We start from the raw sequence: 27,472 nt of genomic DNA on the forward strand, positions 1-27,472 counted from the left end.
GCCCATGCACATCACCCCTGCCCAGCAGGATCCCGAGGTGGCAGGATGAGGTGGATCCCTCTGGCTCACCCCATTCCCAAAAGTCTCCTCCTGCCCCCTGGGAACGTGGCTTCCTTCCTCCACCTTTTCCTCCCCCAGCCACCAGCACCACAGCCGCTCGGTTACCTACAGTTTTTCCGCATGACCAAGACGTCTCCACACTCATCCTCGGAGGGGAGGAAGATCTCAGGCACCACGATGAGGATCTTGCGCTTGGGCGGGGGGTTGATGTTCCAGGTGCACTCCACGTTGGCAGGGTAGTTGCCCGGGTAGTTGGGGGACTCGATGTAACCTGTGTACTCGCCCAGCTCCCCCCCACACTGCCGGTCTGCAAGGCAGGGAGAACTGGCTCAGCTGGGCACCGGTGGCATGGGCACTGGGACGGGGAGGGGATTACTGAGCAAGGTGGGCAGTGCTCTGTTAGCACTGCATCATGCACCCCCCCATACTTGAATGCAGAGAAACGACCCCAACTCCTATTTTAAGGGATTTTTAAACACTTTTGAGAAAGGGTCCCCCTGCAGCACAGCACAGCTCCCCTACTTTTGCACTGGGACACGGAAGTGGAGCCATCGAAGTCGGTGGTGGTGTTGCCAGGGCAGGTGATGCAAAAGTTCTGCCTGAAATCAGGCTGGTAGCTGCCCAGGGCGCAGCGGATGCAGCGGTGCACGCTGGTGTTGTAGTAGTGCCCGGGGGAGCACTGCACTGCAGGGCAGAGAGCAAAGGAGGCTGCGTCAGCCCTCAGCATGGCCCTGACGGGTGCCCATCTCCTTGTGGCCAGCTCTGCCTTACCTTTGGTGTCGCAGTCCTGGAAGGAGGTGGCTCCCTCGTGGCGGGTGCTCAGCCCCCCACCACAGGGGAAGCAGAGTGCCCGCCCCACCTCGGGCTGGTAGGACCCACGGGGACATGGCTGGCAGGGCTTGAAGCCATCAGCCGAGTGCTGGCCGGGGGGACACTGACCTGCAGGCACAGGCATCACTCAGTCACTGAATCACTGAACTGCTGAGGCTGGAAGAGACCTTTGAGATCATCAGATCCAACTGCTTGCCTAGAGCTCACAATTCCACTGCAGCTGCTAAGCTGCTACCATTCTGGCATCCCAGGGCTCTCCTGCCCCATGCTTGGCTCTTCTCCCCACCAGCCTTGGCAGCATCAACATATCCAGAGCAAGTGCTGCCCTTCCCGGGGTCCCCTCTAGATGATAAGTGCCCCAAAATAGCATCACCTGTAAAGCCCATGCAGTGCAAGCCCCTGCCCCCAACTAGAGCAAACTGCTCAGAGCCCCAAACAACCTGGCCTGGAATGGTTCCAGGGATGGGGGATCTCCCCCCTCTCTGGGCAACCTGGGCCAGGGTCTCACCACCTTCAGTGCCAAACATGTCTTCCTTCTCTCCAGTCTGAATCTCTTCTTGTTTCAAACCACCACTCCTCGTCCCATCCCAACAGGACTTTCACCTCTTCTGGACAGGGGCTGGTAGTTGAGGTTGCAGCCCTGGACCCACCACTCCCAGTCCCACTCCGTTGTCCCCTTACCCGTGCAGCCGGTGATGTTGGTGGCTCCCACTGGTCCAAAAGCGTCACCGCGGGGACACAGGTCGCAGGAGAGCTGCCCCTCCTTCTCCTGGAAGGTGCCGGGGGGGCAGGGGACGCACTGCTCCATCTGCCCGTGGTAAAAGGTTCCCTGCGAGCAGCTAACTGAGAGCCGGGGGGGGACGTCAGTGCTGTGGCAAGAGGGAAGTCACCGCCGGGGGAACGCAGCCGGTCCCCCACCCCATGATGCTCCTTACCACACTTGCTGCCCAGGCGCTGCTGGCCGGGCCCGCAGCTCTCCTGGCCCTCTGGGGCCACACTCAGTTTCCTGGCCAGCTCGTACTCCAGCCCCGCGAAGCGCAGCAGGAAGCGCTCCTGGTTGATGGATTTCTTCAGGGCTTTGATGGCCGACTTCAGCTTCTTCTCCACTCTCTGCCGCAGGCAGTGCAGGCTGCAGCTGGCTGGGGGCACAGGGGGCAATGGGCGTGCAGGAAGGAGGGAGGCATGCAGAGGGAAACCCAGCAGGATTAAAACCACCTCCCAAAAGCTGTCAACACATCCCTCTGGTCCACTGTGGGATGAAGACTGGTTTGGTTCTCCCTGCTGCATGGACATGGCATGGGGATGGTCCCACCACCATCCACCCCTGGTTCCACCACTGTCCTTTTGGTACCACCACCATACCCCACAGTCCAAGCACCATCCCCTCACTGGTCACACCACTGCCCCTACCGCCATTGCCAAGGTCCCACTACCAACATTCTGGTCTCACCACTGTGCCCCAGGTCCCATCATCATCCTTCTGGTCCTACCACTGTCCCCCTGTCCCACCACCAGCGCCATGCCCACCTGTGATCTCATCTGCCTTGATCTCTGCCTCAAACTCCAGCGTGATGCGCGTCACCTCCTTGCCAGAGGAGTTGCGAGCCCGGCGACCCTTCCCCTTCTTGGATGAGTCGCACTTGAGGTTGACAAAGGTGACCTGGCAGTCAGAGCAAGGTGCCGAGCTGCCTGCATGTGGCAGGGGACAAGTCAGCACCCCAGGGATGGGCATCCCCACTGCCCTCCCAGCCAGCACACCTCACCTTGCAGTCCAGCCTTCCCGGCCTCATCCTGCTTGCCCTTGGCCCGTGGGTGCAGGTGGCACTTGGCATCTTTGATCTTGAAGGAAGCCTTCTGCTTGACTGGGGCAGCAGCAGTCTCTAAAAGGAAAAGTGGGTGCTCAACAACCCCAGCATGGGGCAGCCTGGCCCTAGGCACCCCAGAGCCCCCTTACCGAGGCACTGCTGGCTGCTGTTGGCAGGTCTCTGCTGGGCACCCTGCCGTAGGACAGGGGTCCCACAGCTCACTGTGTAGCTGCTCTCGGACTCTGTGGGATGGAGGAGCAGGACATGAAGGATGCTGGGGTTGCCACCCAGTCCATGTGATGCTCTTCATTGCTGCAAGCTAGGGCAATGTTGCCCAGCAGCCTGCCATGGGGATCCTGCCCCAGGAGCCCATCCTGAGGATCGACACCGAATGATGAATCCCCTGAGAAATCACCTCGCTCCTTCATCCCAGCCACTCCCTGGGTGCTCTGCACCTTTCCCATCCAGCTGCTCCTCTCCCCCTCCCAGTCTGGGCCATGCAGAGAAATGGGGACCCCCCCCTCTGGTGCTGGTACCTGGCAGGAAGCGGGCCTTGGTGGCACAGGTGAGGGCACAGCTGTCCTTCTTGCCTGTCTTGTTGCAGGTGAGTGTGGCCCGTGGTGGCACTGACCCTGGCAGGCATTTCAGCAGGTCTGAGGGACACGTGCCTGCTGCTGCTGATGACAAGTGGGGATGTCTGTGGCTGGCACAGCCTGGAGACCCACAAGGGACCCCTGCACCTTCCCAGGTCATGGTGAGATTCACCAGGGAGGAGAGGGTGCCAACCTCTCCAGCTCCTCTCTAAGATGTGAGATGGCACTGCTGGGATTTTGGGGTCAGCCTTTCCCCAGTGAAGGGGAGGCATGAAAACAGCTCCTGCAGGACATGTGCTGGCACAAACACAGCTGAGAAAATTAGAGGACCACAGGCAAGGGGAGAAGAGGGAGCAGGGCAAGACCTTACAGCACTTCTCATCCAGACACATTGAGATGGATGTGGGGTCCCAAGCAGAAGCAGCCCCTCAAAACGCCCATGGTGTGGCCTCACCAGTGCCCAGTACAGAGGACAAGCACCTCCCTGGTCCCCCTGCCCTGCCCTTAATCCCAATATCCCCAAGTGCCAAAGGGCCATGGGGCTTCTGGAGTGCTGCCAGCCATGGTGCCCTGCCCCCTACCTGTGCAGTCCTTCTTGTTCCAGTGCAGCTTGCAGCCTGCAGGGCAGGTGCACTGGTAGCTGCCAGGGGTGTTGATGCAGCCGAATTTGCAGCCACCTCGGTTGATGCTGCATTCATCAATGTCTGTGGGGAAGAAGGGACAGGTGGTGGGTGAGGGGCAGCAGGACCTCCCTGGCTCTGACATCAAATCCCTGCCTTGTCCCTAGGCTCTCATTCTGGATGGATAAATTGCACTGCCTGTGCCAGCAGAGATGGAGGATGTGCACCCCAGCCATGCCTCAGGCACATGGAAGCAGTTAGCAGCCAAATTCAGATGGTAGCCCTCTCCCCACAGCAGGGGCCCTCTGTCCCAGCCCGAAACAGGGAATCGATCCCCCAGGTCTGCCACGGAGCAGTCAGGGTAGAGCTGCCCCACAAACACCTTTCCTGCCTGGCACCCTTCTTGGGAGCATCAGTGGGAGCTGGTAACCCCTCTGCGGGGTCACACTGAGAGCACGTCGGGGACCGCACTGGCTCACAATGGCTGCACACTGGGGATCATGAGGAGGGTCACCCGCCGACCCCTGCCAGCCAGGTGGTGGAGGTGCACTCAGCCTCACGCCTCTGTGTCCCCAGGCTGCCGGCACCGCTGCCCGCCACACGCTCCAGCGAACCGCCCTCCCCCCCTAACCTGTTTCATCTGCCTGCCCTCTTCCCAAGGCGCTGCACGCCCCCGCCCTTGGGAGCTATCTGCTTGTGAAACTGAAATCAAACCCTTTTGATGTTCCCCCTCCCATCCCATCTCAGCTCCCTGCCAAAAGCACCGGGGATTTCTCCCTCTCCCCCGACGCAGACAAGTCGCAAACTGTTCCTGTCGCTCTGTTTGATGTTGCAGACACCAGAGGCCGGCTGTGAACCCCCTCCCTTCCTGGCCCCAGCTTGGGGTACAAGGGGAACCCGCCCTTCTCCAGGGGCCCTTGCGGTGAGTGGGATGCCCAGGGGTCCTGCAGCAGCCATGCTGTGAGGCTGCCCCATCCCCGGGTGCTTCCTATGCCTCTTTCAGGACCCTAGCCCGGCAGGGCGGTGACGGCAGCCCCCCCCCCCCCCCCCCCCGCAGCCCCCCAATAGCCCCACCTCCGCAGTGGGTCAGCCCGTAGAGCGTGTAGCCCTTGTTGCAGAGGCACTGGAAGCTGCCGGGGGTGTTGACGCAGAGGTGGTCGCAGGTCCGGTCGAAGGAGCACTCATCAATGTCTGGAGGAAAGTCAAGAGGGAGAGGTGAGGGCTGGCACGGTGGAGGGGCAGCCCCGGGCGCAAGAACTCTCCCCAGCGGGTTTGAGCATCATTCCGTAGGCTTCATTAAGTTAATTGCTGCGCTCACGTCAGACTCCCGGCAGCGCAGAACCTGGACGGAGATGAAAGCAGCAGCCCCGCAGCGCAGCAGCCCCGCAGCGCAGCAGCCCCGCAGCGCAGCAGCCCCGCAGCGCAGCAGCCCCGCAGCGCAGCAGCCCCGCAGCGCAGCAGCCCCGCAGCGCAGCAGCCCCGCAGCGCAGCAGCCCCGCAGCGCAGCAGCCCCGCAGCGCAGCAGCCCCGCAGCGCAGCAGCCCCGCGCTCTGGAGAGGCAGCAGTGTGGCTCACGCACACCCATGTGCCAGCCTTGGGCGTGGGGTGCAGAGCCCTGTGCTCCCCGTGGCATGGCTCAGAGACCTGCTGGGTCTTTTAAGCCAGCTTTGGCTTTAGGTGGGGTGTGCAGGAGGGTGTTGGGAGAGGGAGAAAAAGGTGGAAAAAGCCATGTGGAGCAGCGAGCTCCCTCCAGAGTAAGCAGGATGCATCTCCCCACTTTGTTCCTGCCCTCCGACAGATGGAGGAAGGAGGAATCCTTTTGCAAAAGCCGCTGGAATCCTTGCTCTGCCTCCATGGCTCACAAAAACTGCATGTCCCTGAGCAGGGCATGATCCAAACCCTGCCATGGGGCAGGGAGAGGCAAGACAGGCCATGTCCTGCTGCTCTTCCCTTCACCTGGGAAGGATGGGAGGGAAGGAAGGTGCTAGTGCCAGCGCTTCAGCAGGGAGCTAGGGCCCTGCTGCTGTGGGATGCCCAGCAAAAGAATTGTGCAATAAAGCAGAGCAGCAGAGGTGCCAGGGTGGGTGCTGAGTTCCAGGTGCCCTTCCCAGACACATGAGGTGCTGCTGAGGTCCCTGGTCCCCTGGCACAGGTGTTCTGGAGCAGAATCTATGGTCCTGTGCTGGTTGGTATGGTTGGTGCCAGGGCTGCTGGTGGGATGTTCCCTGTGCCCAGGCAGAGCTGAGTCCCATGTCATTGGGGATGCAGGGGAAATCGTGACCATCATCTTAGCCCTAAGGTGGGAGGGCTTCACCTCTGCAGGCTGTAACTCTGCTGTGAGAAGAGCCCAGAAGTGCCCTGCTCAGGAGTAGGGCTGAGACAACAGCCCAGCTCTGCAGACCAAAGGGCTAAGGCCCAGACCAGAACCCAGATCCACCACTTATGCCCCAAAGAATGAACATGGTCCAGAGGGGAACAAAGGGGAACAGGGCCAGCAGCAGCCAGGGGATGACAGGACAAGGCGATGTCCCCAGGCAGGGTGACAGGGTCCCACAGCCCCTTACCTTGGCAGTTCCTCTCGTTGATGAGCAGCTTGTAGCCTTTCTTGCAGCTGCACTCAAAGCTGCCCACAGTATTCCTGCAGATGTGGTCGCAGCCACCGTTGTTGAGCCGGCACTCATCGATGTCTGGTGGGGACAGGGCACATGTGTCACACCCTGGCTGGGATGCTCAGCTGGGAAGAGCAGGGCACTCCCCTCTGGATCCCATTCCCACCAGGAGCCAGCACACAGGAAACTCCTTTGGGCTCTGGTGGTCACCAGAGGAACGTGGCTGCTGGTTTTATCTGGGTGTATTTGGGGAGCCAGAGCAGGACCATGGGGAAGGCTCCTGGGCTCCACTGCCCTTGGAAGTTGTGCAAAACGTTTACCTCTGCATCTCTGGGAGCAAAACCAGGAGTCAGGGTCTCCAAAAGGGCCTTGAGGTTGGGGGAAAGCACCAAGCCAGAGGGTGTGGAGTCCCAGGTTTGGGCTGGAGGGTACATTTAAGGACCAGGAGCAAGGCAGAAGGGGAAAGCTCCTTCAAAACCAGCTGCTCAGCTCAACGACAACTTTCCAACCCTCCCCTGTCTGTTGCCATCTCCTTCCTGCCACCAACAAAGCTAAACATGATGATGCAGAAGAACTGCAAACAGCCCCAAAAACCTGGGAAGAGGCTGGGACTTGGTGTTTTTTGGTTGTGTTTGGGCTTTCTTGCCTTCTTCCATTAATCACAACATTTATTGCTAGGAAATGACCTGTAAAATGGAAAGAGACCAGGAAGAGGCAGTCTCCTTCCCTGCCCCTCCATCCCCCAGTGCCAGCTCTGCCTCTCTAGGGCTTTCTTTTTATGACTGTGAGGGAGCAAGTTGTAAACCAGGAGTAATAAACCCCCCAGACACAAGGGACGTGGCTCCAGGTTATTGCTCCTTCCTGGAAACTGCAGAATTGGAGAAGCTGGGGCAGGGGATGCTCTGATAAAATAAGAGGGGCAAGGAGTCTCTGGAAGCAGTCCGCAGGTAGACAGGCAGCCAGCAGCAGGCTAGGCTTTGCTTTCAACCAGGATCAAGTTCCTGCAGCTGCTAAAAGACACAACACAGGCACCAGCCAGCCCTGGGGTCATGGTGTCCTCCTGCCCACAGTGGGAGAAGGTTTGAGGTAACCAGTCTGGTGTGCTCCCCCTTGAAGAGGCAGGTGGATGGGGATGTTGGGGGACCATGTGCAGAGGCACCTTATGGTGTCCTCCCCTAGGTGGGACACAGTGCTTAGACCTGGCTGGACAATGATCACAGAGGGACTCCTGCACCTCAAATCCATAGAGTCATAGAATCACAGAGTGGTTTGGGTTGGAAGGGACCTTCAAGATCATCCAGTTCCAACTCCCCCACTATGGGCCCCTAGGGACACCTACCACTAGATCAGGTTGCTCAAGGCCTCATCCATCGAAGACCCCAGCCCCCCTGGCACCCACCTACCTTTGCAGGTTTTTCTGTCAGGCTGGAGCATGAAGCCCATGGGGCAGCTGCAGTGAACGCCTGTAGCCGCGTCGTGACACTTGCTGTCACAGCCCCCATTGTTCACAGCACAGGTCTCTGCAGAGGGGACAGAGGGGTGAGGGAGCAGACCCTCAAAGGCTGGGTGAGGGTCACACCACCCAGATGGCCCCACACCACCCAGACATTCCCATACAGCAGCCTAGGACAGGCAGCTGCTGCCAGCCTCCTCGTAGAGCCCCCAAAACTGTGCTTGGCTTTTGGTGCAGCTGTCATGAGGTCCCCCAGCACTCCCAGCTCCTTCTCCTCAGAGCTGCTTCCCAGCAGGTCCCCCCTCACCTGCAGGGGGTTGTTCCTCCCCAGGGCCAGGACCCTACACTTGCCCTGGTTGAACTTCATGATCTCCCCTCTGCCTGGCCAGGTCTCACTGCGTGGCAGCATAGCCTGAGGGGTGTCAGCCACTCCTCCCAATCTGGTGTCATCAGTGAACTGGCTGAGAGTCTACTCTGTCCCTTCACCCAGGTCATTGATGAAGGTGTTAAACAAGGTGGGACCCAGTCCTGACCCGTGGGGAATACCATGGGCTGCAGGCCTACAACCAGACCCTGCGCTACTGATCATAACTCTCTGAGCTCTGCCCTTCATCCAGTTCTCAGCCCCCCTCACTGCCCACACATTTGACCCACACTTCCTAAGCTTCCCTAGAAGGATGTTATGGGAGACAACATCAAAAGCCTGGCTGAAGCTGATGTAGACAGTGCTCACTGATCTCCCCACACCTACTAAGCCAGTCACACCACCAACCTAAGGCCATCAGAGTGGTCAAGCAGCATTTGCCATTCATGAATCCATGCTGACTACTGATAAGCTTATTTTCCTCCACATGCTTCAAGGTGACCTCCAGAATGAGCTGTTCCATCACCTTTCCAGGGATGGAGGTGATCCCACAGCATCTCCCACCAGAGAACCCATCACTCATTGCCTTTCCCATCACCCTGCTACACACCCAGGTGCTGCTCCCTGGAGATTAGGGAGGTGAAGTAAGGGCCTGTGTGATTCACCCAGATTGCAGGCAGCACTAAGGCAGGAAAAAGCATCAAGATTTCCCAGTCCAGCATCCAAACTCAGCACAACCCTGCCACCTTCCAACAGCCTGCTCTGATGTCCTGAGTATCTGCCTCTAAGGCAGAAAGGGGATGGGGCAGCCCCATTCCCTCATCAGAAGACGTTCTATTAATTTCAGGCAGTCACAGAATCACAGAACTGTTTGGGTTGGAAAAGCCCTGTGAGATCATCCATCCCAATCATCAACCCAACATCCCCATGGCCACCAAACCATGGCCCCAAGTGGCAGGGCCACACCTTTCTGGAACACCTCCAGCAATGGTGACTCCACCATCTCCCTGGGCAGCCTGTTCCAATCCCTGACCACAGCATAGAAATTGTTCCTCATGTCTGACCTAACCCTCCCCTGGCACAATTTCAGGTCATTTCCTCTCCTTCTGTCACCTGATACAGGGTGAAGAGACCAACCCCCACCTGGCTCCAGCCTCCTCTCAGGGAGCTATAGAGAGCAATGAGGTCTCCCCTCAGCCTCCTTTTCTCCAAGATGAACAAGCCCAGGTCCCTCAGCTGCTCCTCCCCAGCCCTGTTTTCCAGACCCTTACCCAGCTTCGTTGCCCTTCTCTGGACCTGCTGCAGCCCCTCAATATCATGCCAAGGAGGACAAGGCCAGGGTTACAGGCAGGGGTGTGTGGGCAGAGTCGCTGCCTGTTACGCCACAGCTGCCACTTGGGGTGCTGGGAAAGGCGGAGGTGGCTGCAGGGAGGCTTTCTGTTCCTGAAATGCTTTTCAGCTGACAGAGGGAAAAGCAGCTCTGTGGGATTAGTCCTGCCGTGTTCAGCCCCCATGCCGTGTGTCCCTTGAAAACAAGGTCTGGTGGAGCCCTGCTTTGGCAGTTCCAGCGAGGAGGGATTTCATTTCCAGGGGACAGAGTTACAGCAGTTGCTGTGCAAAAGGCAGACAGAACTGAGTGCTGCTGGGGATGCAGCTCCCTGGGGATGCAGGTGCAAAGCCCTGGTACCCAGTGGGATGCTGGGGGGGGGGGGGGGGGGAGGGGGGTGGTGGTGTCCCAATCCCCTCACTGCCACCAAGCCTCAAAACCACGAGGGACCCCATGCCACAAGTCCCCAGCAGTCACCCACCACTCGGGCACCAGTGTCACAGCTAATTGGAGAAACACCTGGTCTAATTAGAGCACAAACACACAGAGAGGCAGCACCAGTGGAAAAAGAAAAAAACCAAACAGCCCAGTGTGGAAAAAAAAGGCAGCTAATTATTGCAGGATTATCAAAGTCAGCTGCTGCTGGTAGGACTAGAAGGGACACTAATTTAAATGAAGCATTTTCAGCTTGACAGCTTCCCTGTGAGATCAGTCCTCAATTTCAGCCCTAACCACCAGAACAATGGGCTGAAGTGCATTAAATTGTTCACAAAGGATAATAAAATATTCCTTTCAGAAGGCTGGCTGCCTGGATAAATGAGGCAGTTGGGCTTCAAGGAACCCGAGATGAAAATGCCTTGAAGAAATTCCTTGGAAAGAGCAAATCCCAGGTTCTCCCGCTCTTTGCAAGCGTCGCATGGGGTGGGAATGACTGAACCATCCAACCATTCGCCGCGGGGTGAGGGAGCTGGGATCGCTCTGTGCTCGTCTTGCCGCTGCTATTTTTATGATGTCCCATAATAAGAGAACAAAAGGGACCTTTTTATGCAATTAGTAGCCAGCACAATGACAAAACCGAACGGCAAGGGAGGGAGCTCTGAGTATATCCCTCCAGCCAGGTCCTCCCTGGGGCCGTCGCCTCCCCGAGGCGCTGGAGCAAAAAGCCGAAGGCAAACTTTCTGGGAGCGCCATGAATTATTTAGCGCCGTCCTTTGTTCCTGCAGCTGATGCAGAAGCAGCCCGGGGAGCATTCGCAGGGTCACCGTCGAGATGAGACGATGGGCTTGGCGTGGGTGCTGCTTTGGGTGGGATAATGGTGCCAGAGAAGCAGCTGCTCTCTCTGCTTCACCATGCTCACAGCCTCCTCCAGCAGCACCCAGCTCCCCTTCCAGCCCCTTTGCACCTTCAGGAATTTCATCTGAGACATAAAGTCAGCCCTACTCGTCCCGTGCAGAATGCGGCCACTGCCTGGGGCGTGCACGGAGTGGGAGCTGAGCCAGCAGGGCTGGAGCATCGCCACAAACCCACGTCCCAAGCTCGCAAAGAGCTTGGAAGGGGCTGCTGGGGTACCTGTGATGCAGCTGACGTCCGGCGGCACAGGGCCAGGCGCTGGAACAGGGCCTGGGCGAGCAACACTGTTCATAGGTGCCGGCAGCCCGGGGGCTGCTCCCAGCCTGGCGTGACTCACCCAAGCCACACAGGGCTTTGGAGAGGCCTCCGTCGCTCGGGGAGGGTGAAGACAAAGCAGCTTGCGCACACAGAAAGACAGACACAGACAGACGCACACGCACAGGGTCTTTCCCAGCCTCCTCCGTCCCGGCTCTGTTCTCACTTCCCGATCACCACACCATGGAAAACCTTACTCTGTTCGGCACCCATCACCAGGGCAGCAATGGAGTCCATGCCCATGCCCCTGCCCCCGCAGCACCCTGCCCACACACGCTCCGGCTTCGCCTCCAGCTGCCGGGAAGCAGCAATCACAGCGGGATCAGGATCCCACAAGCCTAAGGAGATAATTGCCCGGTAATTGGAGGGATTACAGCTGGGTTGTCTGGAGCTCGGCGACAAAAGAGAGCTGGGAGGGTCCCCTCTTGTCCCACCCCTGGGAGAAAGCCTCCTCAGAGCCCCTCGAAAGCCGCTGTCGGTGCTCCACTCCACGCACACACAAATCCTCCTGGATGAGGCAGGAGTCTGCATGCACCCAGCAGATTCATCAAGAAGATTTCCACGGCAGGCAACAGCCACCTTCAGACTGCCTCAACTTCCTCGTTAGTGGAGCAGAGGTGTCACCTTACCTTGGTGAAAGGCTTAGAGACCCAACAGGGGTTCAGAGAAATCCTTGGGGAAGCAGCTGAGGTGCTCACCCCGATGAAGGCTTTGCAGTTTGCTGCGGCTCTCGGTGGGGAGCCTCTCAGCATGGCTTTCTGGGCCAGCCCTGGGACGTCCTGAATGTTCCCACAGCCACAGAGGGGACTGTCCCCACGTGGGTGGGCTCCAGGAGGGGGTAACTTTGGAAGCACACAGCACAGAGATGGGCATGAACATCCCTCTCCCCATCACACAAGCCGCTGGCTGCCCACCACTTGCTCTTCTTAGGCTTGCTTGGCAGTGGTGGGGGAATAACCATTGCCACAGCTCCTAGAAAGAGGATCGTTACCCCCTGCACCGGGCTGGGTCAATCAAAGCAACGTGAGAACCCCCACCTCATGCAAGCACAGCCAGGGAGAGATTATTTTTCTGTCTCCAGAAGCAAGCTCGAGGCCAGGCTTGCACTGAGGGGGTTGGAAGCAGCAGCAGCAGGGCAGGGTTAGGGAGGCATGCGGTTAGCGGCAGCTCAGCCCCCCGAGCCCGGTTATGGTCTCGAGGTGAGAGACCATCTAGGGTTAGACCCCTCCGTAGAGATAGAGAGAATGAAGATATTTACCATTAGAAAACGTCTCAAGGATAACGTGTTGCTGGAAGTGTCTCTCCCCTGTTTGACATTATAAAAAAGCAATTTAGAAGCAGTGTCCAGCAAGGAGCTCGCCTGGTGCCACCCGGCAGCGAGCTCCGCTCCTCTGCCTTGCCAGCCTGGTGCGGATTCTCCCTCCGGGTTTTTTCTCTCCCCACCTCCCAAAGGAGCCAAACACTGAGGTTTGGGGCCGGTGCTCTTGACTCCTCCATCACCCTGTCTGCAGCATCCCGTGTCCCGCAGCCTCTCTAACGCCCTGCAGTTTCACGGAGCCCCGGGGGAGCGGCAGGAAGCGCGCAGAGGAGCGTTAGTGCAGCGTTAGTCTGGGGAGCCGGGGCCAGTCCGAGCCCCCACCACAGCCTTGCCCGGCTGTGCCGCAGCAGTTTGCAGTCCCCAAGAGGGTCCTTGCGCGGCCACAGGCTTCGGGAAGGTGAAGCACTTGCACCACTTGGATTTGGCAGCCAAGCCAGCGGTGAGCCCAGATCTTGGGTGCACTTGGGCTGCTCATCCTCAGCCGTGTGTTGTGCAGGGAGCCCTGGCGGGGCATGGCACAGTGCCGGGGTGCTGAGCACCCGAGGGACAGTATGACAGCCTGAGGGGGATAAATGGCCAAGAAGGGGATGAGGGCACCCTGGGCAAAGGTGCAGACCCCAAAACCAGTGCTAAAACCTAACCCAGGGACTGCTTTTGGGGGATCGCCTCAAAAAAATAACTTGAACTTTGCCCTGCCATGGAGCCTCTTGCCTGGCAGCAGCCATACATGGCTGGGAGATGTCCCTCCTTCACCCTGGTCATTCTGGGGAGGCACAAGGCACCCCAGCACTTCTTTTTGCTCTCTTATGTGGCCTGAGCTCTATGGCTGTCCTGGACTGAAGCTGGAAAGCCCCCAGATGAGCATGGGTTTGGGGTGCTTGGGGCACATCGACCAAGCAGAGACAAGGGTATCCCCAAGAAACAGCGACGGGTCCATGCAGGGGGGAAGGGCAAAAGGGGAAAAGAGGGGAAACAGCCCCTGGCTGTGCCTGCACTGTCCTGGGAGGCTCAGGGTGAGAGGATGGACTCAGCAGCCAGGACATGAGGTGCTGAGGCTCTGCAGGGACCATGTCCTCCTCGGGGAGGTCGATGTGTGTGGAGGAGCTTGCATGGCATGCTCATGGCCACCCGTGGTGTATCCTTGAGCCCTGCTTTTCCCTTCCCAGAACCCTCCTACACTGCGGTCCCTTCAGTGTCCCCAGCACTGACCCAGCAGCAGGGTCCTGCACATCCCCCATTGCCGGCCCTGCTCCCAGCGCCGCTGGCTTCACAGGGCTGGGGAGCATCAGCAGGGACACCACGAACCACCAGGGCACGGGTCAGGAAACCAGCCATAAAACTTGGGATGGGTTTAGTTTCCTTCTCATCTGATCACATTTCCTCCCTAGCCACCCCCTCCCGGGGGCTCGGCGCAAGCGGGGGGACAGCAATGGCCTCGCTGCACCCCGAATGACGGCAAGAGGCGGCTGCAGTGATGCCCTCGCTTGCAAATCCTCCCAGGAAGCCAAAATCTGCATGGCCTGCGACAGCCCCGTTTGCAACTCCTCGTGGGCGCTGCACCCCGGGCTGGTGGGGGGGGCGGTGGGGGAGGCATTTTGTGTGCTTTTTTTAAAAGCAAAAGCAATTTAAAAGGCTGCTTTTGGAGCATAAATATAAATATCGGAGGTCATCGGCCTCCCCCCCCGGCTCCCCCTCCCCCCCGAGCCTGCAGACATGTCGGGAGCCATTAGGGCTGGCCCTGCCTCGCTCAGAGGCATGTTATTCATTATCCACATTTTTAAAAGCAGCAATAAAAAGCGGAAAAATGAAATCCAGCGGCCGCGGCCTCATGAAGCTGTCACTCAGAGGGGCTGCCTGCGCTTCCTGCCGCGTGGTGTGATCTGAAGGGAACCTGGGCCGGGGGCCTGTCCCGGCAGCCATCAAACGCACCGCGTACAATTTCAAAGCCCATGGCCCGGGGAGCGAGTTTGCATTTCCCCTTGCTGGAAACTTTATTCCCCTTGAAATAATGAAATATTTCAGAGGAAATGGGGAAGGGGCGGTGGAGGGGGCACCGGGAAGGGCTGTTTGCTGAGCCCCGGCCGTAAAACAAGAAAGGGTGGCTATAAATACCCGAGCAGGTACCTCGGCCGTAAATCTGCCGGCCGGGCATCCCTGCGGGGCGGCTGCCAGCTCCCAGCGGCCTGAGCACAATCCCGCAGTGTTCCCGCAGTGCGCTGGAGGCCGGGCATCCCCGGGGGACACGAGAGCCGGGCGGGCCCCTTCCTGCAGAGAGGAGGCTTGCCGGTCCAGAGGGATGCAGAGGACACTGGCGGTGGGTTTGGGATCGGTGCCGTCGTGGTGTTTGGTTCCTCTCAGGACAGTGGGCGAGGGGAGAGCTCAGGGGAACCTACCAGCTTTGAAGGTGAGATGCCTCACCAGCAGACACAGTGCACGGTGCCAGGATGAAGTGGGAGATTTTGGCCAAGGCTCTGAGGATAGGCAGTTTTGGAGACCCCCAGATCCCACTGTCACACCTCTAGAGCCAAGGAACTCCAGCATATGGACCCCTCTCAGCACCCCACAAATCATGAGACACTTCCCAGAGCTGCTCTCCCACCTCCTGCACCCAGCTGGCCCAGAGCATCATTTCGGTGCCAAATGTCCCCAGCTCCTCACCCCAGCACTGGCAGCAGACCCCCCAGGATCTCTGTGCAGGAGGATCACATGGCCTGACGCACCCCAGGCTCCCAAATTCCCCTTTGGAGGAGCGCTCCCTGCCCAGGCACAACAGCAACCCCACGGGTAGGTCCTCAGAGTGCGGGACGGGGTGCAGAAGCCATGGGATAAAACATGGGGATGGAGGGGACAAAGTGCTGCAAGCCAGGAGGGACTGGGATGAATCCTGGAAGCAGGATGGGTGTCAGCAGGGACGTTAAGGGACAGGCAGGAGGGCTCAGCCCTGAGCATCCCTTGAGCTGGCAAGGAGCAGAGGGGTTTGAAGGTTCTCTGCTGCTTGCCCCAAGGCTGAAACCTTTGGAAGCCACACAGGGCTTTCTGTTCAGGCACAACAGGGTCACAGGGAGCAAAAACCTCGCTTTCAATTCCTCCAATTCAGTTCCTTCTTTTGCAATAAGCACTGAAACGTCTCAAGCAATTTGTGGCCTTAATCACGCTCTCAGTGTAACATTTCCTTAAATCGAATCAGCTGCTCAGCAGCACAGGGCTCATGAAACCAGCAAATCCTCCACCTCTGCCTGATGTTTGACAACTTGAAACACACAGCACATGGCAGCTGGGGGTGGGTGCCTTGTCAGGTTGCTTGGGTTTGTTTTTTTTTCCCCCACAAGACAACGCTTCCTGAGCCCCAGCCCTGTGGGACCGAGTCTGAACAACCACCATGGCCAAATCTGTCCCCTCCACATCCCTCCTCAAGTGCTGACAGTGACAATTTCTAGCATGGAGACATCTTCACCCCTCTCCCTCCAGCGGCATGGAGGGAGGCAGGGACCGCTGTCCACACCTTGGCACAACCCGCCTGTCCCCAGACGCCCCCATAAGCATCCCCATGGTCACTTCTGCACCCTGTGGTTGAGCCATGCAGGTCCCTGCAGCATCCCTCACACACGCACTGAGTTTCTCCAGTCTCAGCAAAGGGAGATGCCTCATCCCCAAAACCTGATAAAAGCCTTCCTCCGTCTGCCAAGGGCAAAGTGCCCAGGGTGCCAGCTGAGCCACCCTGCGCCCCGAGCCCTGTGCCAGCCGGGCGCGGGCTCGCACCTACCGATGCAGGTGACGCCGTCTGAGTGCAGCAGGAACTTGACGTGGCAGCCACACTTGGGCCCCTGCTCGGTGTCGTCGCAGGTGTGCTGGCAGCCCCCATTCCCGTAGTTGCAGGTCACTGTGAGAGGCAAAGCACCAACTGTCACCCAGAGCCCCAGTCCCCCTCTTGCCCACCTGTGGGGAAGTGGTTTGGTGGCAGTGGCTTAGCAGCAGGGGGGGGCCCTGCACTCGGGGTGAGCAGTTGGACTGCATAAGCTCAGAGGTCTGTTCCAAGCTCAACAGCTCTGTGATTCTGTGAAGGGCAACAGATGCAGAGCCATGCATACCAGGGGGAAATGAAGCCAGAGGGCTTCAGGCTCAATAAACCAAGGGGTTAGGGCTTTGCAGCAGGGCTGGGGGGTGTCTGTACCATGAGGACAAGGTTAGGGGTCCCTGGGAAGCAGTGTCCCCATCCCTGGAGTGCTCCTTACATTTGCAGTCACGCTGGTTCTTGGTGAGCTCAAAGCCAGGGCGGCACTCGCAGGCGATGCCCCCCTTGGGGGTCTCCCGGCAGATGTGAGCACAGCCATGGTTCTTATTCATGCAGTTCATTCCTTCTGATGGAGAGAAGGAAGCAAAATAAAGATCCCAAAGCTCCCAAGGCAGTGACAAGATGTGTGGGGTGAAATGGGGAAGGGAAGATGGGGAGAGGATAACCCCAGGCAGTGCCACAAAAGGAGCACCTCCTGGCACAGAGCAGCTCAGGAAGGTGGACAAAGCCACCCTGGAGCTCTGAACCCTTGGTTTCCCTCACACTGGCTTGGGTGAGACCCTGCTGCCACACCTTGGGGCAAGCATGGGGTGCAGAAGCTGCTGCTGCCCACCATCCCTGCCTGGCACTGACAGGAAGGAATGATGCAGTCCATTCTTGACAGACGAGGAGGACAGGCGAGTGTGGTTGTGAATGCAGAGCCCCGGGCTGGCAGCCATGGCATTGTCCAAGGAAGAGTTTTGGGGAGCCAGAGATGGCTGCTGGTGGGGACAGCTCTGGAGCTGCTCTGCTGGGAAGAGCCCCAGGCCTCTGGAGGGCTATGGAGGAATTAATAACTCCAGAAGGGTTCACATGCTGGCAGCCCCTGGGCAGTGATGGTTTGGGGAGCTGCCATGTCTCTCTTGCTGACCTGTCCACAGCCTTCCTCTGCCTTAGCCTCTCTTGGGGCATGGGGACACCCAGCTGCAGAAAGCTGTCTTCAGCAGATGCCAAGCAGGGCATTGTCAGGAGTTTATGAGGCATTTAACAAAACCCACAGCAAGCCAGGGATGGCCTCCAGGAGATGCAAATGCCTGCTCAGGGCCTTTTTCTGTCAGAGGGAGGGAGTCGGCTCCTTTCCAGGCACTCAGTGCTGAGCCCATCATAGGGTGAATGATGCCAGTGTCAGGATGGGGAACTGGACAGAGCAGCAAGCCAATGGGCTGCCAAGAGCCTGGGGCAGGAGAAGGAGGAAAGATTCCATTGGAGTCAGGGCACCTCGAAGGAAGATGTTGGGAAACACCAAGCATTCATAGGAAGGGGTTTCAAAGCCTTGTAGACGTGGTGCCGAGGGACATGGGTTAGTGGTGACCTGGCTGTGCTGGCTTAATGGTTGGATTCAATGACCTTGTGAGTCTTGTCCAACCAAAACGATGCTGAGATGCCACCTGGGCATAGCATCCTCCTCTGCTGCATGATGCTGGGACACAGCAAACCCCTGGTGCCTACAACTGCTGCCCAAGAAAGGAGCCCTTGAGCTTTGCACCTCCTTTAATCTTTTCTCTCTGCACAATGTCATCATCTGCTCTTGCACCATGTCAGGACCCTGCTTGGCACAGAATCACAGAATCCTTTGGTTAGAAAAGACCTCTAAGATTGTCAAGTCCAACCATCATCCTAAGACCTTCCTTTTGCTCTTGGGGACTCTGCTGTTATCTTCGGGCTAAGTGTGTCCTAAGCCTTGGCCTCTCCTTACTAGGAGGGACTGGTGAGAGGGAATGGCAGTGTCACGGTGCTGCAGGAAGGGACTCCTGGGATCCGTCCCACAGCCCAGCAGCTTTTCATCCCCTCTGCTGAGGAGGGAGAGGTGAAAGCAAGAGGGATGCTGAGAAACAGAGGAAGAGCAGAGGGAAAGAAGAAAGCATCCTGTCAGGGTAGAAGAGAGAAGGAGCTGGCAAGAATCCCAGAAAGAAGGAAGCAGCCATGGCTCTCTCACACTGAACACTTCTGCCTTGGCAGTGCCTGGGAGCCAGGAGGAAGTCAGAATGGGCTTGAACATCAGACCTCAGGTTGTCTGCAGCTCTCTGCCTTTTTCAGGCTCACTGGGGACCAGCTACAATCCTCCCACACCTCATCCTCAGCAGCTGATCGTGAGCCCAAGCTTGGGGACCACAGAGCTGCTCTGAGATCTATGTCAGGGTGCAGAAGTAACACAGACAGCCCTGGACCAATGGCGCTCTGCAACCCTTCAGCTCAAGCCCCAGCACCTGCCACCCACTGCATGACCAGGGGTTGAAGCAGCCAGCTCCACCCTTCCTGGGCATACAGGGAATGGAGACATGGGAGATGCCACCATGGCTGAGCCATCCTGGGATGGGCAATGTTCCCTCAGAAGCTGGAGGGACCAATGCAGCTGGGAAGGAGGAAAGCAAAGCTGGCTTTACCAAGCAGTGAAGATAAAAATCAGCAGAGACACAAAAATCTCTCATTTCCTCCTATTTTTGCAAAAAAAATTCTCCAGACAGCAGCAATTTAGAGCTGATTCCAGGATGAAGGACTCAGTCCTGCATCAGGCCTGGCAGGGGAAGGGGAGCTTTGCAGGGTGCTGTGAGGCTCTCTGGGTACCTTTCACTTAACAAACCACTCTGGATACAGGATGCACATCCTCCCTTCAGTGACACTGCGTGAGACTGAAGGGCCTGTGAGGGCTTTGTGCTGGAGATGTTTCTATTACCCTGCAGCACAGGGAGAGACCTGCCCAATAAACACAGATGACAGTGGGTGCCCCAGGGTGGGGAGCAGCAGGCACTGACCTTCAGGACGCTGGATGCAGGTGTGTTGGTTGTCACTGAGGAAGAAGCCCTCCCGGCAGAAGCACTCATAGCTGCCCATCATATTGACACAGGTCTGCTGGCAGCCGCCGTTGCCCTCTGAGCACTCGTCCAGGTCTGCAAAGGGAAGGTGACGCGGGGTGAGTGTGGCTCTGTGGCGTGCTGAGGGGATGGGGAATGGGGTGTGACAGTTTAGCTAAGTAGCAAATCACTTTTGCTTTACATCTGTGATCCCACAGGTCTCCCTAGGCTGTCTTGAGCCTGCAGGGGTCGAAGGCAAAACCCATCAAGGGGTGGGGCTCAGAGGCTGTGCATCTTCTCTGGCTGATGACCAAAAAGGTTTCATTGTGCAGGTGGGAATGCCAAACCGCAGGGAAAGAGATTCTCCTTGTCCCAGGACCCTCAAAGCACCCAGGACGCTTGGCCAGGATGCTGGCTGTAGCCATCCCACTCTTCCAGCCCCTCTGAGCCTGCTGCTGGCTGGGGATGCCTGCACTTCATTAAGGGGAGCTGGGAAACCTTAGCCTGCAGCAGGGATAATTTCTTACAAGGAGATTCAAATCCCTGGCAGCTCTGCTGCCATCCTGCCTGGTTTGCTTTGACAAACCAAGGCTGGAAGGGGCTCGAGGGTGCATCTGTGGCAGTGGCGATGCCCTCACCCCAGGCTGTTCCTGCTCCATCCCTGCAAATCCCTCACTCAGTGAAGAGCAAGAGCCCATTGCTCTCTCCAGAAGGGTTTTGGAGACAACGGTCCAGGCTCAACCCTCTGGTGCCCTGAGGTTCCAGAGCAGCTGAAATGCCAGGCTCAGGCAGAGACAAACCCCTGCTGCGGCCGCCCCTGCCCCCTCCACCCACGGTCCTGGGGCTGGGGAGCGAGGGACCCCGTGCCAAAGAAAACCTCCCCTGAACTTGAGCGTTGCAGAGCCGGCGGCCGAGGGGAAAGCTGAGCCCGACGGAAACACTGGAATTGAGCTGGGCACGTGCCGGGGGGGTTCCAGCCAGGGTCCCCCCAGGACCAACCTTCTCCCTGAGCTGCACACACCCAAACCCCTTGCTTCTGGGCAAAGCGATGGGTGGATGCCCTGCCCCAGACAAGCCCTGGTGGATGCTGCAAGCCTGGGGATACTCAGAAACCAAACCAGAGGCTGCAGCTCTGACTGGAAACTGCTATGGAAATACAGCACAGGAGCACCCTGGAAACCTCCTACCTTGGAAAGGAGGTGTTGAAACCATCATCTCACAGCTAGGCACCCACGGGACAGGCTTGGGCTGACAGCCAGGCTGCAGCCACAGACAAAAGAGACATCCTCTGTTGTGGCAGGAGGCTTGCAGCTTCCTCCAGGGCTCACCCCAGCCAAGCTATGTCCTGCAGATGCCAATAACTCTCTTCAAATCTTCCCATTTATATCAAGGGCTTAACGTCCTGCAGTTTCTCCTTGGAGCTCTGCGAGGAGCGAACGAGGAGGCAGCCGTTCAAACCCGATGGCTGAAACGAGACCCTGCTGCTCTAATACCTATTTTATTAAACACAATGGAGATGGGCAGAAGCCAGCAGGGCCCATGTCAGGACGGGGGCTCGAATTCCTGTCCTGGTTCAAAAAGTCATCTGGAATCGGTAATATGGGAGCTGGTGAGCTCCAACCAGCACCCTGACCCACGTTTGGCTCAGCCGCTCTCCATGGCACCGGTAAAGCTCGGGCATGTGCGTCTGCTTTGCTCTGCTTCTGTTTCATCTGGCCAAGAGGGGATGCTTACAGGCAACGCACAGTCAGGATGAGGAGGAAGGAGAAAGTGGGAAACCTTCTCGTGTTCATCCTTGCTGTCTCCAGAGAATGACCGCTAAGCAAACCCAGCTGGACCCCTGAGGATGTCTGCGTCCTCATCGGTAAAATGGGCTCCAGGTGCTACGCCTTCACCATCCTTCTGGGAAAACAACGCGGCTGAGATGCTGGGATGAGCCCCGCTTGGGGCTGCCGTCCCCCCAGGTTCCCCCCTTACCCGGCTGCTCCCCAGCCACCTCCATCCCTCCCACTCCGCTCTCTAAACACATGACGTCTGCGGCTCGCCGAGCCCGGCTTTTCTTTCTTCTCCGGCTCATCCTCCCCCGAGAGAGGAAGGCAGAGCCGCCCGCGCCTCCTCCCAGCTGTGTAAATCTCCCCCCTCCCCGAGGAGGCGAAGGTCCCGGTGATGGTGATTAATGCAAAGCGTATGTGGCCATAATCCCTTCCCCCTCCTCCTAGTGATGAGCTCATTAATGACCCCTCCGCAGACACTAATTACCACATAGCACGAGCTGCAGGCGGGGGGAAGGCAGGCGGTTCCGTGCCCTGTTGATCCCACCCGTGGGTATCATGGGAGGAAGCGGGCGCCGGGGCGCGGCCAACCCCGGGGCTCTGCCGGGAGCTTTGGCTTGGCCGCGGCCGGATGGAGTTTGGGGCGGTGGGAAGCGGCGGGGAGGATGCGCGGCTGCTCCGTAGGCAGATGCTGGATTTGTCTTGGCCCGGGGATTATTTACCCAGTCCCTTCGCCGGTTCCCATCCCCACCGTATTTGGTATGAACTCATCTATTTTGGCAGGTGCAGGGCTGACCTCAAGCACGAGCGGAGAGGGCGGCAGGGCTCGGGTGAGCCCCGCTGGCCGCAGAGCAGAGCCGCCGGCCCGGCTGCTCGCTGCAGCAGGATGCGGCTTCAAGGTGGCTATGGCTTGTGCTCAACATCCCCGAACCCAGCCCTCCCCGCTGTGCCCTACCTCAGCATCCTCTAGTCTATGAATGGACACATGGAGCATTTTTTTCCCCAGCACAGAGCATCCTCCCTCAGTGTCCCCCCATGTCCCCTGCGAGCCAGCGCAGCACGGCACATGTCTGCAGCTGGCGTGCTGCCCTGGGAGTGCCAACGCGGTCCCCTGTCTCTGCAATGGGTCTGGTGGGGGCAGCCAGAGCTCAGGAAAGCAAGCCAGCAGGCTGGTCCCAAGGTGACAGAGTCATGTGGCCATGACATATCAGTGTCCCACCCTGGTGAATGCCAGGGGCCTCTCCTTACCCAGGCAGTTGTGGCCATCATGTGCCAGGTGGAAGCCATCGTAGCAGGTGCAGCGATAGTTGCCAGGGATGTTGACGCACTCGTGGACACAGCCTGCATTGTCTTCCCTCTCACACTCATCCACATCTGTGGGCAGAGGAAAGCAGGAGAGCTATGGGGCTGCCCTAGCTGAGGATGGACACAACTCACTGCATGGGTGCTGCTCTCCATCTCCAGCATGTTTGTGACCCAGCTGATATTGTGCGCCTACCTTTGCAGTGCCTCCCATCACCGGTGTAGCCAGACTTGCAGATGCACTTGTAGGACTTGGGGGTGTTCTGGCAGATGGCATCGATGTGGCAGTTGTCAGTGCCCTCCACACACTCATCAACATCTGCAAGAGAGGTGAGAGAAGCAATGGGGAGAGCCTGGGGTGGAAGTGATGGGGAGTGATAAGGGAGTGATGGAGAAAGGCCAGGGAGGGATAAGGAGACCTGGGGTGCAATGTGGAAAGCTGGTGGAGCACTGGGGAGAGGCAGGGCAGTGATGGGTAGAGCCCAGGGAGCTCTCCATCTCTCCACTGGAGCCATCCCCACCTGAGGCAATGAAACCAAGCAGCCTCCAGCTTTTCAACCAGTCCATGAACCAGCAAGGCCAGAGAGAGCTGCCTTGCTCCTCAGTGGTTGTCACATCCAGCCCTGACACCACGGGCGATGGGCTCACTGTGGCACACACGGCGCTGCTGGCACTGCTCCCAAACAGCACCACCTGTGTCCCCTGTCTCATAGGAGCCACTGGGGGACTCCTCGGCCCTTTTCCCATGTCTGATGATAGGAAACGCTGCCCAGGCACCCGCAGTGCAGGCTGGAGCCAGCCTAGGCAGAGGTGAAAGTCTCTGTCTCCAATTAGCTGCTTCCTGAGCTCAGCAGTCACCCAAACAGTCGTCATCGCTGCTATTCTTAGGCGCAGGAATGCGCACGAATTAGCAGGGACCGCACTAAATAAACCTGGGAGCCGGGAGCGGGAAGTGAGAGGAAGAACAGGGGAAAACATCAAGGCTTCCTCAGGACCACAGCCAAAATCCGTGTTGCCCTCATCCCCTTTTGCCCCTCAATCCACTTATCTGAGATGCAGCATCGTGGTACCCAGGGCATTGTGTCCAGAGCACCCATTGTGCACCAGCCATGGCCTAGAGGGGCGACACCCAAGGGTTTGCCGTATCAGGAGGCCACAGAGTGGAGGTTTTAATTATTTGGGAAGCAGATAAGTCTCCAGCATGTGGGGTGGAGGTTTGTGAGTGAGAGGTTGCTCACCTGGCTGCTCTCTGCCTTCTCTGATCAGGCAGTAAGGGGGATGTGGTGCCCTGGAGTGGGCACATCCCTCACTGGCTGGCAGTGGTTCACAGCAGCTGGGTCTCCCAGAGTACCCCAGGCTCTCCACTCTGGCTCCACATGCATATGGGGAGCGTCAGTGCTGCTTCTCCTACATAGGAGGTTCTCCTACATTCTCTATCGAGATGGTCCCACTAGGGAAGAGGGATATGAGGGTCCTCCAGCTTCCCTGTACTCAGTGAAGAAGAGCCCGAGGCTGTGATGCTCTCAAATGCTTTTAAACAGCTGTTTTTCAGCAGCCTCAAGAACAGAATTGCACTAGGATGTCCCTAAAGACATGAAAGTTCCCTGTCAGTCCCAGTGGGATGGGGGCCACAGCCACAGGACTGCTGTCCTGAGCCTTGTCCCGGCCACCCCGGGAGCTGTGAGTCAGCGGGGGGAGAGCTCTGCCGGCGGCGGGGGGCGGCACGCGCCTGCCTTTGTCTAAATATTTACAGCCTGCATCATATTTGTTGTTTGACATTGGCCATGGCCCATGGCCACCACGGCCTCCTGTGGGCCGTTAATCACCGGCTGGAGTGACCCACCGCGGCGGGGATGCGGGAGGGGATTGCATGGGGGACCAGCACCATTGCCACCAGCACCCACAGCACCCAACACCACCTGCCCTGCTCTGTGATATGCCCAGCACCCAGTGGCATCCTCGGCCAGAGGCTTGCAACCCATCCTGCACTGGGGATGCCACAGAAGCTCGTGGGGGCTGTTGTCCCTTTGGGGAGCTGAGTGTGGTTCAGGTTTGGTTCCTTCCCAGCCAAACTTCACATGCGGCTGTAAACTCCATCCCTACTCTGGGGCATGGCCACCCCACCACATCCCTGACCCACCAGTGAAGGCCCCACCCTACAAACCCAAGAGCCTGCAAATAATCGGTGGAAAACCCTGCAGGGCCACAGGAGTGCAGAGCTTGCTCCTTCCGGAGCATCTTCATGCTTAAAGAGCCTTTTGGAACTGGAGGAAGAGCCTCCATCACCATTTGGCATCACACCACCTACCCCTGCAGCTCTGGCATCTCTCATGGGGCACTGGGTTAGGCGATGTACTCAGCACTGGTAAGGCCACACCTTGAATACTGGGTTGTTTTGGGACCATGACTCCAAGGAGGACACTGAGGTGCTGGAGTGTTTTCAGAGAAGCTGGTGAAGGGTCTGGAGAACAGGTCTGGTGCACCTTGGGCACCCACCCTGATGCACAGCTGGGAGCCAGCATCTGAACAGCTCAGCCCGTCCATTATTGCCCATTTCCCTCCCCTGAAAACCAGGGAAAACACAAAGCATTCATCAGACATCACATCTTTGACATTTTCTCAGCCTTTTGCTGGAAATCTCCCTTTTTTGGGGGTTATTTTCTGTTTCTTTTTCTTCTTCAGCCCTCAGGCTCCAGACAATGACCCATGTCCGCGTGGAGCCTTTCCCACTCACACCCCTGTGTTGTTTTATCCCAGACTGGCAGGGGTTGGAAAGGACCTCTGGAGAACATCCAGCCCAAGGCAGGGTCATCCAGAGAAGGTCACACAGCATCACAGTGTCCAGGTGGGTTTGGAATGTATTGATCAGCATTGATGAGATCAACCCTCGGTCTTCTCTAGGCTAAAGCTCCGAGTCCCTCAGCCCTTCCTCATCACAGAGATGTTTCAAGCCCCTCAGCATCTCTGGAGCCCTATTTTCTCTCTCTCTCTTTCCCTCCCCTGTCCTCCTCCCCTTTCCATTCTGTTACTCCAAGCTGCCTCTAACTTTGGAACGGTGACACAGTGGCAAAAGCACAAAAGAAAACATTACACATTTACCACTCTGTCATTTTCCCAATGCTGGAGACATCATAAAGGTTACAGGATTGGGGGTGAAAAAAGGGGAGAAAAAAGTTTCTGTGTGTGGGAAGCACGAATAAATACCCTCTGCAGCATCCCAGGAACCATCCTGAGACTGGCAAAGGTCCTCATTTCAGACTGCTGAAATTCTGGCTCCTCAGAAGTCTTCTTCAGGAATGATGTAGTGAAAGAAAAACAAACAAACAAACAAACAAACCCAAACCAAAAAGCCCTCTGAAAACTGAAGGTTTTGCATTTTCTGTCCACACAAGCAGTGTTTTCCCACGCAGGGCAGCCAGCTGTTCCCACAGGAGAGCCTTCTCCACCCAAAGGAACGCAGGCAGCCATGCTGCAGGTGCCCCCAGCCTGAGGGATTTCATTTAAAGCCAAGCAAAGAGCTTTTTACCACAACCTCCTTTGCTGACATTCCCATCCCTGTTTGCTCTCCCAAACCCCTTGCTGGAGTGTGCCCTGTTCATCTCCCTGCTGGGGAGGGGTCCTTTCGAAGGCAAGATCCCAAGTGCAGGAGGGTATTTTCGGGGGGTTTCACCAGCCAGGATGCCCTGTAGAGCTCCATGAATGACACAAGATGCCCATCTTCAGCCACAGTTCATAGAATGGATTCACACACTGGTAGGGGTGGAAAGGACCTCCAGAGATCATTGACTTCAAACCCCCTCCAAAGCAGAGTAACCGAAGATTCATAGAATCACAGAAGGGTTTAGCTTGTAAGGGACCTTTGAATTCATCCAGCTGCAACCCCCTGCCATGGCAGGGACAGCTCCCACCAGCCCAGGCTGCTCAAGGCCTCATCCAGCCTGACTCTGAAGACCTCCAGGAAAGGGCCACCCACAACCTCTCTGCTGCCCTTTTTCACCCAAAGTTGCCCAAATTGGCCCAAAGCAGATGACAGGGATGGGCACATCATGCTCCAGAGCCAAGGGGTTTTGCACCAGGCAGGGAATTACATCTCAAGGAAGATGCTGAGTCCTGCTGGGGACCAGGGTTGCTACTGACCTCCAGAGGCCCCTGCTCCCCACCCTGTCCCATCTCCTGACCCAGCCGTTGGTTGGGACCAGCGAGGGCAGAAGGCAAAGAGCACCCTGGGCACGGCTGCCAGGCCGCGCAGGGGTTGTGGCAGGGGGCAGGAGCTGCGCTTGCCCCAGGCTGTGATCTGATTCCGTTGTGGGTGGGATTTTCCAGGCTGGCTGCTGGGCCCCGTTCCGCTCCAGCTGCAGCTTTCTTCTCCATTTCAAAGGCAGCGCAGGCAGCTGGCTGCTCCGCACTGCCATTTGGAGCTGCTGAAGAGCAGGGGGGGATCGCCCAGCACCCCCAGCCGCAGCACCCAGCGGGCAGGCAAAGGGTTAGACCGAGGCTGGCAGTGCAGGTGGTGGCAGAGCCCACGGGCTGTGTCCTGCCCTGCGGTGCTGGGCGATGGTGAGCGGGGATAAAGCACAGCTCATGGATTTGTAGAGTTTAGGCTGAGGCTCTGCCCTCCCTCTCCTATTCTGCTGTAGATGACAAATAACACACAATAAAAGATGGTTTTATCCAAAGGCTCAACGTCCAAACAGACTCATGGAATGGTTTGGGTTGGAAGGGGCCTTAAAGGTCATCTGATTCAGACCCCCCTGCCATGGACAGGGACACCTCCACTAGACTGGGTTGCTCAGGGCCCCAAGTCTGAAGAAGGGGCTGAGATGGAGCAGTGAAAACCAGCCAGAACCCCCCTAAAAGACCAAACCCACCATGACATTTCTCTATTCTTCAAGCCCTTCAGCTTCTTCCTT

The 27,472-nt window shown here is 57.9% G+C and overlaps 1 protein-coding gene across 1 annotated transcript in view; it reads right to left on the minus strand.

The window, feature by feature from the left end:
- The window catches only part of SCUBE3 (signal peptide, CUB domain and EGF like domain containing 3), a 34,041-nt gene that overhangs the window by 1,363 nt on the left and 5,206 nt on the right, over positions 1–27,472 (minus strand). Inside the window, exons 2-20 of the mRNA XM_054176466.1 lie at positions 22,759–22,881; positions 22,509–22,634; positions 19,450–19,584; positions 16,878–17,003; positions 16,409–16,525; positions 12,586–12,633; positions 7,922–8,038; positions 6,474–6,596; positions 4,984–5,100; positions 3,871–3,993; positions 3,233–3,367; positions 2,846–2,938; positions 2,655–2,771; positions 2,419–2,580; positions 1,827–2,030; positions 1,573–1,734; positions 832–999; positions 583–744; positions 170–367 (exon numbers count right to left, since the gene is read on the minus strand). Of these exons, the coding sequence (XP_054032441.1) occupies positions 170–367; positions 583–744; positions 832–999; positions 1,573–1,734; positions 1,827–2,030; positions 2,419–2,580; positions 2,655–2,771; positions 2,846–2,938; positions 3,233–3,367; positions 3,871–3,993; positions 4,984–5,100; positions 6,474–6,596; positions 7,922–8,038; positions 12,586–12,633; positions 16,409–16,525; positions 16,878–17,003; positions 19,450–19,584; positions 22,509–22,634; positions 22,759–22,881 (2,556 nt within the window). The remainder of the gene's footprint in view (positions 1–169; positions 368–582; positions 745–831; positions 1,000–1,572; positions 1,735–1,826; positions 2,031–2,418; positions 2,581–2,654; positions 2,772–2,845; positions 2,939–3,232; positions 3,368–3,870; positions 3,994–4,983; positions 5,101–6,473; positions 6,597–7,921; positions 8,039–12,585; positions 12,634–16,408; positions 16,526–16,877; positions 17,004–19,449; positions 19,585–22,508; positions 22,635–22,758; positions 22,882–27,472) is intronic.

The sequence above is a fragment of the Dryobates pubescens genome, chromosome 35 (assembly GCF_014839835.1).
Source record: "Dryobates pubescens isolate bDryPub1 chromosome 35, bDryPub1.pri, whole genome shotgun sequence".
Taxonomy (NCBI): Eukaryota; Metazoa; Chordata; class Aves; order Piciformes; family Picidae; genus Dryobates; species Dryobates pubescens.